Source organism: Sinocyclocheilus grahami, unplaced genomic scaffold, assembly GCF_001515645.1.
Source record: "Sinocyclocheilus grahami isolate Dianchi unplaced genomic scaffold, SAMN03320097.WGS_v1.1 scaffold74.1, whole genome shotgun sequence".
NCBI lineage: Eukaryota > Metazoa > Chordata > Actinopteri > Cypriniformes > Cyprinidae > Sinocyclocheilus > Sinocyclocheilus grahami.
The window spans coordinates 1,944,952-1,958,866 of record NW_015505253.1 but is presented as its reverse complement, the minus strand read 5'-3'; the positions used below and the strand labels follow the sequence as shown (position 1 = coordinate 1,958,866).

At 36.1% G+C, this 13,915-nt stretch overlaps 1 protein-coding gene across 2 annotated transcripts; it reads left to right on the top strand.

Moving 5' to 3' along the window:
* Positions 1–2,969: 2,969 nt before the first annotated feature.
* Positions 2,970–13,673, top strand: LOC107585736 (inward rectifier potassium channel 13-like). 2 transcript variants are annotated; one of them, XM_016272886.1, is made up of 4 exons: positions 2,970–2,995; positions 4,181–4,311; positions 9,238–9,751; positions 12,293–13,673. In XM_016272886.1, the coding sequence occupies exons 3-4, from the start codon at positions 9,268–9,270 to the stop codon at positions 12,889–12,891; spliced, it is 1,083 nt and encodes a 360-aa protein (XP_016128372.1). In that variant the 5' UTR covers positions 2,970–2,995; positions 4,181–4,311; positions 9,238–9,267; the 3' UTR covers positions 12,892–13,673. The 2 variants fall into 2 exon arrangements, with proteins under 2 accessions (XP_016128372.1, XP_016128371.1); XM_016272885.1 differs by lacking the exon at positions 2,970–2,995 and having other exon boundaries at positions 3,423–4,311.
* The last annotated feature ends 242 nt before the right edge of the window (positions 13,674–13,915 follow it).

The following is a 13,915-nucleotide window of genomic DNA, read 5'->3' as shown; positions in this document are numbered from 1 at the left end:
TAATTTGCAGTTGTCAGACACCAAGCAAAGAGACTCCCATTTTCTCATACTCTGACAGTCTTTTCATAGGTATGTGTGTGTGTATTCACACATTTGTCTCTGCTCAATTGTGCAATATGTGCTTTAGAGCTTCTGTGAAACATTTGTTGTGTGGAGGCAATAAGTGACAGTGAAGAGAGAGTGTTTATTAACCAAAGACCTTCCAGCACAGATTGAATGATGGTTAGGTTTTGTTCATAGCCACAGTGCGCCATCTGCTGGAGTTCAATGTAATTAAAACAAATCGCTCTAATTTATGCTCAATGAATAAAGCTTTCAGTGTGAAAATGTAATGACTGATATGAATCAAGGTCTTTCATCTAGATTTAATTATTATTATTATTATTATGTCAACAGATCATTGATCATATAAATGATGTTGGGTTGTTTTTTTCACCTAACAATTTTTTCCCTCACATTTAACTTCCTTACCATAATGTTTCTGGAAGTGTTTTTGTTTGTTTGTTTACGTTTTTGATTCTTATTTCCAGTGATCATGATTATTATATTTTTTTGGTGATTATCATAATTGAAGGTTGATAGATCATTAGTCTAGTATTACTGTAATAGTAATACTGATAGTATTACTGTAATAAAATAATACAACTCCAGACACAGATTTATTTTTTTAAAGATGAAACCTAGTATAAATTACATTCAGTAAATATTTAAAATTTTTGTATATTAAGTTTATTACACTGAACAAAATTATAAATGCAACACTTTTGTTTTTGCCCCCATTTTTCATGAGCTGAACTCTATTTTTCTATGTATACAAAAGGCCTGTTTCTCTCAAATATTGTTCACAAATCTGTCTAAATCTGTGTTAGTGAGCACTTCTCCTTTGCCGAGATAATCCATCCACCTCACAGGTGTGGCATATCAAGATGCTGATTAAAATGTGCAGTTTTATTACACAGCACAATGCCACAGATGTCACAAGTTTTGAGGGAGCGTGCAATTGGCATGCTGACTGCAGGAATGTCCACCAGAGCTGTTGCCCGTGAATTGAATGTTAATTTCTCTACCAATAAGCCGTCTCCAAAGGCGTTTCAGAGAATTTGGCAGTACATCCAACCGGCCTCACAACCGCAGACCACGTGTAACCACACCAGCCCAGGACCTCCACATCCAGCATCTTCACCTCCAAGATCATCTGAGACCAGCCACCCGGACAGCTGCTGCAACAATCAGTTTGCATAACCAAATAATTTCTGCACAAACTGTCAGAAACCGTCTCAGGGAAGCTCATCTGCATGCTCGTCGTCCTCATCGGGGTCTCGACCTGACTGCAATTCGTCGTCGTAACTGACTTGAGTGGGCAAATGCTCACATTCGATGGTGTCTGGCACTTTGGTGAGGTGTTCTCTTCACGGAGGAATCCCGGTTTTCACTGTACAGGGCAGATGGCAGACAGTGTGTATGGCATTGTGTGGGTGAGCGGTTTGCTGATGTCAACGTTGTGGATCGAGTGGCCCATGGTGGCGGTGGGGTTATGGTATGGGCAGGCATATGTTATGGACAACGAACACAGGTGCATTTTATTGATGGCATTTTGAATGCACAGAGATACCGTAACGAGATCATGAGGCCCATTGTTGTGCCATTCATCCACAACCATCACCTCATGGTGCAGCATGATAATGCATGGCCCCATGTTGCAAGGATCTGTACACAATTCCTGGAAGCTGAAAACATCCCAGTTCTTGCATGGCCAGCATACTCACCGGACATATCACCCATTGAGCATGTTTGGGATGCTCTGGATCGGCGTATACGACAGTATAATATCCAGCCAATATCCAGCAACTTCGCCCAGCCATTGAAGAGGAGTGGACCAACATTCCACAGGCCACAATCAACAACCTGTTCAACTCTATACGAAAGGAGATGTGTTGCAAATGGTGGTCACACCAGATACTGACTGGTTTTCGGACCCCCCAATACAGTAAAACTGCACATTTTACAGTGGCCTTTTATTGTGGCCAGCCTAAGGCACACCTGTGCAATAATCATGCAGTCTAATCAGCATCTTGATATGCCACACCTGTGAGGGGGATGGATTATCTCGGCAAAGGAGAAGTGCTCACTAACACAGATTTAGACAGATTTGTGAACAATATTTGAGAGAAATAGGCCTTTTGTGTACATAGAAAAAGTCTTAGATCTTTTAGATCAGCTCATGAAAAATGGGGGCAAAAACAAAAGTGTTACATTTATAATTTTGTTCAGTGTATATTGGCAGAAGGAAGCACAATAATAAAGTTTGGTTAGCTACATTACTTACATTACTTTAATAATAATAAAAAAACACGAAAAATAATAATAAAGTGCAATACTAATAAAATATGGTTACTCTATTTCTTTTTTTTCATTTATTTATTAAATTTTTACAATAAGGGTGCTAAATTGTCTTTTTATTTTTTTTTAAATAACTGAAATTACTAAACTAACTTAAAATTTTTAAAAAAATCTACTATAAATTCTACTGTTCTGACTTCCCATAGCTGATGATCAAATATCCCAAAACCCTTCAGACATCCATTTACATTTTCTGACTACATGAATGAGCCGTAAAGCTCATAAATTACTGCTGTTGACAACAAAGCTCCAGGTCGTGTAAGTTCTTTGGTGCCTTGCATGCTCTGCACGTCTGATTTCGCCTCACAGTGCTCAAAGATGTGGAGGCCCAGCTTCGCCTCGGGACAATTGAGAGACTGCACAACTATCACAAAGGCTGAGAACGGTCACTGATGCTCGAGGAGGCAACACACGGTATGTGAACTTTAAACAAGATCTTTTCATACAATTTCAGTTTGAGTGTGTAAATATCTTTCAATTACAATTATGTATTTTGTATGACCGACACTTTCAAGGAAGACACCAGGTTGAACAATCTTCGAAACTTTTCGAGCGTTGTTCTACAGAAGAAAGTAAGGTTTGAAACGACATGAGGGTGAGTAAATAAATAATGAAAGTAAATAATGAAACATAAATATATCATTGGTATATTTCCCGCAAAGTGGTTGTAAATGGACACCATTGTTTGCTCTGTAGCTAGCTGCAACATTTAGCTAGCTTTTAGCTGTTATCTATTATCTGATTAACAGTGAAGACCTTCAGATTTCTTATCATTGCAATGAACTGAGACCGTCAGCTGTGTGACGCAACCATTCAGTATTCAAATGGCAACTCTCAGAAAATGATGAGCCTGCCTTGGCCTGCGGGAAGCTGTTCATAAACCACCATAACATATTTTTATTTGTTGATATTTTTATGCTTACGTTTGTGTGGAGTTCTCCTTTAGATAAGCTGGTCCTATAACGACACAAGTTTGCCACAGGCAGCTATTTTTATTTGGAAATTTTACAATTAGCTTCACTTCATTACTAGAAATATAATTTATTGGCATTTTAGTTCCAAGTAAAGTGCAATACTGATAGTATGTACTTACCAGTGTTAAATTGTGTAAGTGTAGTCTTGCACAAATCTTTAATATGTCAATTGCTTCTTCCAGTTTAAACTAAGACTTGGAGCTTCTCATATTTTACCTGTGAGGAAAAAGACCCCACTAAAGTCACATTTAGAGTCATTTAGAGTTTCAGAAGAGATCTCAACAATGTCTCACATTGTGCTCAAGTCTGTCTGTAATCAAATATGAACTCGTACATTTCTTGTCAAACGTTTCTAACGAAACCAAATGATCTGAGCTGATGATCAAGGCCATCCAACTGTCATCGGCAATGTGAAAAGTATGACCCTTTCCTGTAAATGAGAGACATTATGTAAGCATTAGCACAAGCACTCATGCAGAAACACTCATGGTGACCAACAAAAACAGGACCAAATCTGTTTTCACTCCTTAGCCGAAAGAAAAGTTTAGGTTAAGAGAAGTTTATCAGTTCAGGCAGCTTCCGAAAGATGGGTTAGAAAGACAAACTACTGTAGTGTTCCTTTCATCACACACACACACACACACACACAGAAGTGACTCTAGGTGTTCTCCTCCTCTCTCAAGCACTCCTAATTGGCCACATGCTGAGTAATGTGACCAATGAGTTTCAGGGCCGGCTCTCTTCATGGCATGTGTGTGTTTGTTGGAGTTCATCAGTGCGTCTGACTCTTTTGGTGTCTCCTACAGAAGGATCTGGATTGGTTTTACACTCCGGCCGAGGATCTACTGTTCCTCACGTTCTAGATCTCACTTGAAAGTTTCACGCTTCGTCAAAAAACACTGAGGAATCCCTAATAAACCCCAAAGAGAGAACTTTGGTGAGTAAAACTCTCTCTGTGTGTGTGTGTGTGTGTGTCAGTTTTATGCTCTGTTTGAGAAATTATTAGATAAGATTTATACCTGGAAGGGAGAAACAGAAGATATTTCATCTTGGGAGACCATGACTAATCACAGTCTCAGCAGACAAACTCTCTATTGAAAACAAAACAGCATCCGGATCTTCACAAGGCAGTGTATGTGTTTGTGAATAATTGTTTATTCATAAAGGATGCATTTCATAACATCTACTTTTTTTCTCTTAAAGGAAAATTCACCCAAAAGAAAAATGGTCTTAATTTACTAATCTTAACATCATTCCAATGACCTTTCTTCTTCAATAGAATACAAAAGGTGATTAAAAAAAACGGATCTGTCAAGATCCAAAATAATAAAAATAGCATCGTAAAATTAGACTCTTACATTAATAAAGACTGAAATTTAGGTCTTCCCATCTGCCAAAGCTCTGAAATGGACTACAAAAATATGGCATTGATGTCATTTGGCACCAAGCATCATTGCTCTTTAGCCAAAAACAAAAAAAACTTTTAGGCTTTGCTAAAGCTACCATATGACAAAGTTATCATACGACTATGAATATAGTGTATGCGTAGTATTGACTACTTTTATAGTAATTTGATGGTGCTTTTAGTCGTTTTGGAGCAAATACAGACCCTTTTTCACAAAAAAGTAGCAAGGACACTTAAAAAAAATTTTTTTAATAAAAATAAAAAATATATATAAACATATTTTATTTTTTATTTTTTTTCCAAGGTATATTTTACAGTAATTGTCTTTCGAATATCCATATCTCCCGGTATTCTCTTCTCCCTCTTTCTTGACTCTCATCACACACACACACACACACACTTGAAATAATCATTTACCCATGAGCACACCAGACTCATTTGCACTCTGACACATTGAACTGTGTGCAGTGGAGAGTCACTCAGTTTTAATCAGACCAAATCTCTGGTTAAACTCGTAACTAAAGTCACCGAAACAAGACTCAGTTTTTCCATTCTAATTCAGCTTGAAGTTCACATAAGTAAACCATACACGACATGTGCTAAAGTTCAGATACAGTGACAGCACCATCTCTCGCTCTCGCTCTCTCTCTCTCTCTCTCTCTCTCTCTCTCTCTCTCTCTCTCTCTCTCACTCTCACACACACACACACACACACAGGTCCAGGTTAATCTTATATCCAGGAATCAGCTACTCATTGTTTTGCTATTGTTTCTCATGTGTCAAAGTAAGCATTCACAAGGTGAGGTATCATTGAGGTAGCTTAATAATTGCAAGATGTCAATCAAAGATATGACTGATGAAAGGGGGGAAAGGGGAGAAAGAAAATAAAGAACTGCTAGAAAAACGAATCCTGAAATGCAAAGAAAATGATGTTTTCCAGCAATTTGTAAAAAATGTAACCTAGACAAACAGCAGCAAACAGAAATATCTTGACTTAAAATGAATATATGTGTGTGAAAAGCCCTATTTGCTCATATGTATCATGATTCTGTGTAAAATCACATGGTATCATCTAAAATATGCCTGAATATTTAACCTGATTAGGTGTACAGCAAAAAAATCAATTTCTTATTCAGTATTTTTGTCTTGTTTTCCAGTACAAATATCTAAACACTCATAAATCAAGGCACATTTACTTGAGAAGCAAAATGGCTTAATATACTAATAAGTCTGAAAAATTTATCAAAATTAAACAATTTTAGGCCTAAAACAATAAATAAATATCTGGCAGTGGCTATTTTTCTAACCACATTGACCGATTTGTTCACTTAATTTAATCACTTAATTTTGATACATTTTGCAAGACTATTATTTGTAAATATGTCTTGATTTAATAATGTTTAGATATTATTTTGACTGAAAAACAAGACAAAATAAATTTTTTGCAGTAATAAAAGAAAAAAAAGTATGCGTATAAAAGCAAACTTTAAAGGAAAGGAATAAAATATAAAAGGAAACTTAGTTCCATCTGTAAATATGACCAGTGTCACACCGTCAACTGAAAGCCCATCATTCATAAGTTAATGAAATCTCGTATGAAGACAAGCAACAATATGGTTATGTGACATTCATACACGAGGAGCCAGTGTAGCATCAGATGTCCACAGATTGTGGTACGCTAGAGGTAGAAATGACATTATCAGCCTGGAGTTAATCCGTTGAACAGGACACATAAAGAGAGATGTGTTTTTATCGCCCTGTGACCAGATCCGATCACATGAATAACATGCGCCGCAAACACACACATGGCTACGGTCTACTGGGATTTATCATGTAATGGATTCCTTCATGAAGTTTAGGTTAAGATATACAGAAAATCTTCATGGCCTTGTCTAATCGAATGCGTACTTCATTGACAGGGTGCAGGGGTTATATTGGGCCAAGGATCCGGAATGGCACCTCCGACTGAAAAGTGAAAAAATTATTATTAGCATTTTGTCAGTCTAATAATATTTGTAATCAGTGTGTCCTCATTTCTGGTAGACATCAACTTAACATCATCATATATATATATATATTGTGTCAGCATTAAATCAGTCATTGACATGAGAAATGTGGTCCAGGATGCGTAGTACCAAAGTTTGACTCAAAGTTTGTCCCAGCTATGCAGAACTCTTACGCTGTACCATTCAAAGGTTTAGGGTGTTTTTGAAAACGTTAACATTTAAAAAAAATATATATATATACTTTTATTCAGCAAGGATGCATTAAATTAATCTGGCAAAAGATTTTCATTTCTAATAAATACAGTTCTTTTGAACTTTCAATCAAATTTGTAATAAAAAAAATAAAAAATGATCATGTTTTCTACAAAAATGTATAATTACAAGAAATGTTTCTTGAGCACCAAATCAGCGTATTAAAATTATTTCTAAAGGATCATGTGACACTGAAGACTTTAAATGAGAAATTTGTAAATTTGCCATCACAGGAATAAATTACTTTTTAAAATACATTAAAATAGAAAATAGTTTTTTCTAAATAATGTCACAATATTACTATTTTTACTGTATTTTGATCAAATGTATGTAGCCTTGGTAAGCATATTTATATTTAATCATTTATTTGATCATTATTCTTTTCCCTAGCTATTATTTTTTATTTCCAGTAAATATATGAATATTGCAAAATTCTACATTGAAACTGCCATGTCTTATCTTGTTTAAGTTCACCAGAAACACCACCAAATCTTTAGGGATTTCCTAACCCCGAAATCCCATTTTAACCCATGGCGGGGATCAAGGTCAGGTCACAATATGCTAGAATTTGAAGATTTAAAGCAAACCTCACTCATCTTCAGCTAGCAATTTTCCCCCATTAGGAAAACATCCAGAAGTGGAACATTCCCTCTCCTCACCGGGAGAGAAGCCGGAGGGCAAGTTAACATTTGTTAAATGAAAATGTCACAATCTGCTCTTATTTACAGTTTAACCTGAAGCGTTGGCATCCAAACAGCCTCACGCTCAGGCACTTTCATTTAGTGCGCCTGCATGATATTTACAGACACATTTAACTTGTTATACAAGTGACTGGTACGCTAGTCTTTGTCAGGTTCTCTAGCACACAATCTAATATCATTAAACAGAGTGACACGTTGAAAAAATATTGTGCTACTGGAGTTCTTTTTTCTTTTTATTATTATTTCAGTGCTTTGCTTTTTAGTGTCAGACTAATTACTCGCAGTCGTCTGGTAGAGAGAGACAGCACAAAAAAAAGAGCGGATTAAACACACATTCCTGCTGTCCTTTCCACACACACACCCCACTGAGAAACATCACCAATTAAATCACCTGGCAGCCACATCAGTGCAGAAGTACACACACTACACAACATCTCTGCCTTCTCTTCCTCAATAATAACACAGGTGACTAATGTTCATACTGCTGGTTAAAATGTCAAAGGAATAGTTCACCCAAAAATCTGTTGTTGTCATCTTTAATGTAGTTCCAAAGCCAGAAACATTTTACATTAAAAAAAGGACAAACACCATAAAAGTAGTTATGGTTTTAATAAACAGCTTATACATCATATTTCAAATCTCAGACAGCTTTGAGTGATTTTAGGATTGTTTATATACTATAATTATTCATATTTTAATGTAGCTTTATTTTCAGTTTAATTTTAATAGTTTTAGTAAATTGTTATGTACTTTTGTATATATATATATACAGTATATATACTGTGCTTGTATATATAAGTATATATAAAACAAATATTTCTACATAGCTTTGATTTCGCTTTCATTTTTATTTCCATTTTAATAATTTTTAGTAACTTATTTTTCTATAATTTTGTTATGTTATAACATTTTTGGTTTATTTTTTTTTTTTCTATAAAGTTTTATTTTCAGTTTCAGTTTAAGTAATTTTAGTTACTAAAATCTAATTTTTAAAAATGATTTCTAGTCAGTTGTCAATACAGTTCTAATTTTATTTTTTTACTTTCTTTTTTAAGTTTTTAGTCTATTATTAAGATTTGATTTTATTTCAATGACAACCTTTTTTTTAACAGTTTGTTTTAGTTAGCTAAAATACAAGTGCTCTATCAATAATATTTATTTATCTATTTTTTTGTTTGTTTGTTCGTTCGTTCATTCCCCAGTGAAAAAGTCCATTTGGGTCAAATATTCCCCAAATAATCAAATTTAGGCCTGTTTCCTCACAAATAAAAGTTTGGAGCATAATACACATCCATACAATTTCTTCAAAATGTCTCCTTTTGTGTTTCTCAGAACTAAATAGCAGGTAAACATACAGATTTTGATTGACACGTGTTTGAAATTTTATTTTGATTTTTTGAAGTGAACTTTCCTTTTACGAACATCAGATTTTAATATGCAAAAGTGTAGAAATGCAGCATGTGAAGCTGATACGAGGTGCTCTTTGCTCACCTTTCCAGGTGCGAGCCTCTTGCCAACTTTCCATCACCATGACAAGCACCACCAGCGACCAAAAGGCCGTCTCCTGCCCCCTGATGACCAAACCTTCCTGTCAGCGGCTGGTCAGCAAGGACGGCCGGAGCCTGATGCGAGGCAGTGCCCCGGGCTCCAGAGAGACATGGTTTGGGGCCCTGCGGGACATGTGGGGGACGTGGCTGGCGCTGCGGTGGAGATGGGTGGTGCTGGCATTCTGTGGTTCATTCCTGCTTCACTGGCTGCTGTTCGCGGTGTTGTGGTACCTGCTGGCCCGTGTCAACGGAGACCTGGAGGTGCCTGATCATGACTCTCCACCGCCCGGTCATGTGCTGTGTGTCAAACACGTGACGGGCTTCACCGCCGCCTTCTCTTTCGCCCTCGAGACGCAGCTGACCATCGGTTACGGCACCATGTACCCCAACGCTGACTGTCCGACCGCCATAGCGCTGCTCGCCCTGCAGATGCTGCTGGGACTCATGCTGGAGGCCTTCATCACCGGTACACACCACACGGCAGTCTTCTACTTCACTGCATGAAGCCTATATAAGAGATACAACTTTCCTTGGAAATATAGATTTTAAATGAGTTTAGAGGAATTTACAAGAATATTCCAGTTTCAAAACAAGTAAAGCTTAATCAACAAGCACCTGGCATTAAAAAAAAAAATCAAAGCTGCATAAAATAATTTTTACAGTGAGGATTTAAAAGCACAGTGACGAACCTACATTTTATATACATGTGTATATATATAACTAAGCAAGTTATATTTTATTGATTCATTTTATTTATTTACTGAATTATTCTATTTGCAGTTTTTTAGTTCCTTTTTATTCTATTTTCTAAAATGCTAATTTTCTATTTTCATTTTATTTCATATATATTTTTAATTAATATTTTATATTAGTTGTTTTTATATATTTTCAGTTTCAGTTTTATTTAATTACATTTTTAAAGTTTTAGTAATCTTGTCATGTGCTTTTGTCATTTATATTAGTTTTTTTTTACAAATATTTCTATATAGCTTTGATTCATTTTCATTTAAATAATTCTGTTTTTAGTTTTAATTTTTTTAATTTTCAAAATTCTAATTTTCGTTCTATTCATTCTAGCAAATGCTTTATTAAAATTATTAGCACCTCAAAAAAGAAAAAGAAAACTACCTCTTCTATTAAAATGTATTATTTGAGTTGTTAATCTGTTTAAATCTTAATTTTTTCAGACTTTTTGGTGTAATACACAGAAAGGCCAGTAAAAAATCCCACTAAAATCATGTTAACATGCATATTTATTTATACACACACACACTGTATGTATTATATATATCAGATGTTTATGTAAAATGTTTACCAACCAATGTGTGTGTATGGGTTTTACATTAAAGATTTTAAACTGCTTTTTAACCAGAAAACATATAGAATAAGGACATAACTCATGCATTTCCAATGCTTAAACCAGATATTATCATACTGTATATCTGTTTAGTATACTGTATGATGTTTATATACTGTATAGCACGTTGCCCTGTTTATAGGTAAACCAAACTGTAACTTAAAGTCTGAAGTCAACATATTATTAACTCTTTATTATTACCTATAGTTACCTCAGAAAATCTCACAATGACCTATAGATAAAGACTTCAGATATATGTAGAATCAGTCATGGGACTGAGTTCACACGCTTTAAGCAAAGCACCAGTAAAAGACTCTTTGATGACTATTTACTAAATAAAACTTATCACGAGTTCTTTGCCTCTGAACTATAGGGTAAATGTAAACGCATCACAATTCTGGCTTTGTAAAGCAGACAATCCTGTTACTGAAGCCCTCAGAAGAAATGCAGAAGGACCTGTAGATGCCCTGCTACTGAACTAGAAAATATAAATGGATGTAACCGTATGCACTGAAATCAGGGGTACTTGATCCTACTTTAGAATTTTAGTTTATTAAGCCACCCATAAACAGAAATACTGTAAGTGAACTTACAAATGCAGCCAGAAAGAAGCAGCATAAACTTTCCAAGATGGCAATGTTATCAAGGGGCTCTGTAATACCCTTAGAAAGCCATCCGTTAACATTCCCATTCGTCTTGATGGGATGGGTTTTAATAATGGGTTTCTGTACTGGTGGCCCAGGAGTGAAGAACACAATCTGCATGCTGCCATCTTGGCTCAGTTCTGCAGACAGGTTTTGTGAGCCAATCAGTTGAGCTGCAGGTGTCATGTGACTAATCACTCTTTTATAGCAAATATCCGGTGCTTTGATACCAAAGACAGCAAACAGGGAAAAATCCATGCATACTTTTTAAGAACATTTACTAGAATATAATGAAACCTTAGCTTACAAAAAAATGTATTGGCTGTCAAGTGAAGAAAAAAATGTAACAGAATCTACCAGCTGACTGCTCAGGTAAACCAGTCAAACCAATGACCACTTTAGGAGTTTTGACCAGGATTGCACAAAATCCAGAATTTAAGAATTATGAGTGTGAACAGGAAGTTTAATTGGAATGACAGGAAGTGGAATTCACTAATCACAATTCATACAATTATGCAACAGATAATTGTATTTTGGGAAATTACGTTTTTTTTTTCCCCATTCTTGCCCATGTATATATAAAGTAGGTAAAAAAAAATAATAATAAATACATTTTGTGACATTTCAAACTAATCCATCTGTCTCTAAACAATTTATAAAGATTTTAAAAAAGAAAAAATTCTCTCTTCTCAGTACATTTGTGGCAAGGTTTGTCTTGACAAACTTACCTTCTCTAAAAATAAATTATTATTATTATTATTATTAGCATTTAATTTATTTACCTTATTAGTTAAATCGTTTATTTTGGAGTTTTATTTAGCTTATTTATCATCAAAGTTTGTCCATATATATATATATATATAATTAAATGTACAAATTTCTATTGCTATTATTATTATTATAAAGTACTTTCTTATTCAATCATTTATTTTGCAGATTTATTTAGAGCATTTTGTTTTAATTTCAATTCCTTTTCATCCAAATTCTTTTTTCTGTCACTGCTCAGGTGCATTTGTGGCTAAATTCTCCCGCCCTCAAAAGCGCTGCGGTGGGATCCTGTTCAGCCCTCAGGCCGTAGTGTGTGAGGTCAGAGGTCAGCGTTGCCTGATGTTCCGCGTCTGTAACCTGCTTCCACGGCCGCTGGTGGACGTGTGTGTGAGCACCGTTCTCTACGAAGAACGTGACGACCACGAACTCCACCAAACCGCGATGGAATTCAGCGTCGATAACCTGGGGTCACGACCTTGCCCTCTTTTCCTGTCACCTCTGACCTTTTATCACCCTTTAACTCCAGCTAGCCCTCTAAACAACGCCCCAAGCACCAAACACTTCGAGCTGGTGGTGTTCCTCACCGCTTCTCAGGAGAGCACGGGCTCCGGCTACCATAAGAGGACGTCCTACCTGCCCGACGAGATCCAGTACGGCAGCTGCTTCACCAAGGTGACGTCTCGGTACGGCAAAGGCCGGAGCAAAGCCGAAAGCATGCGTTATTTTGACACGCAGCCCTGTCCGCTCACGCTCCCAAACACACACACCGGCGACGCACTGGAGAAAGAGCATGTGGTGGTCCAGATCAACGGAGAAGGCAGTGACCGGGTGGAGTAGCAGTGCTTTATTTTTATGCAAGGGTGTATGAATTCATAAGAATTCTCTGCTCATGAAAAGGGCATTTCATTTCACAACACAACCTCCAGTTTATGACTTTTTATCCAAAAGACAACCTCAGTTAGTTATGATCTGATATGTCAACCCGTCCCGTTAGAAACCCATCAAAACCATTTTTGCTGCTACGGACACATTTGTGTTTTCCAGAGCAACACAGATGAGTGATGGCTGTTTAAGATCTTGTTGGCAATAAGAGGACTCTCCAATAATTGTAAGTGACCCTGAATCCACTGACACCACAAAACCTCTAGTTTAAGCCCTTATTTGTTCGGTGCCTGGACAATGTCACTGCGGTACCTGTAATGTATGTATCTGTGTCAGAAGGGCCCATTTTCAAAATATAAATTATTAAAGCTCTCCACACAGTGCTGGGTAGATTCCTTACAAATTGTAGTCCGTTACTGATTACAAATTACATGATGGAAATTATAGTTTGTAATGTAATCTATTGGATTACACATATCAGATAATGTATTCAGATTACTTTTAGATTACTTCTGACCTCAAATATATTCCATTCTTTGTTGTCAACATCATGAAATGTTTTAAACATTACATTAAGCCAGGGATGTGTGAATGAACTACAGGGGGTTTGTGAATTGATGAAAAGCTGGAAGACTTTCCAAATGTATAAACGCAGTAGAATTAGGAATAGATAGGAAGACAGAAAGATTTAAGAGAGAGCGAAAAAAGAAATTAGGGCAAATCAGATTATGAATAATTTACTGCCATTGTGTGAATATGTAATCATGTAAACTATAAAAAAAGTAACTGTAATCCGATTATGAGCATTTTAAAATGTAATATAATCTAATTACAAGTACTTCATTTTTGGAATCTGATTACATCGTTACTACCCAGCACTGGCTACACAGACAAGGGTCATCCATTTTAAACCAACTATATGTTAGGGATAGTTCGACCAAAAATGAAAACTCTGTCATCATGTACTCTACAGAAGTGG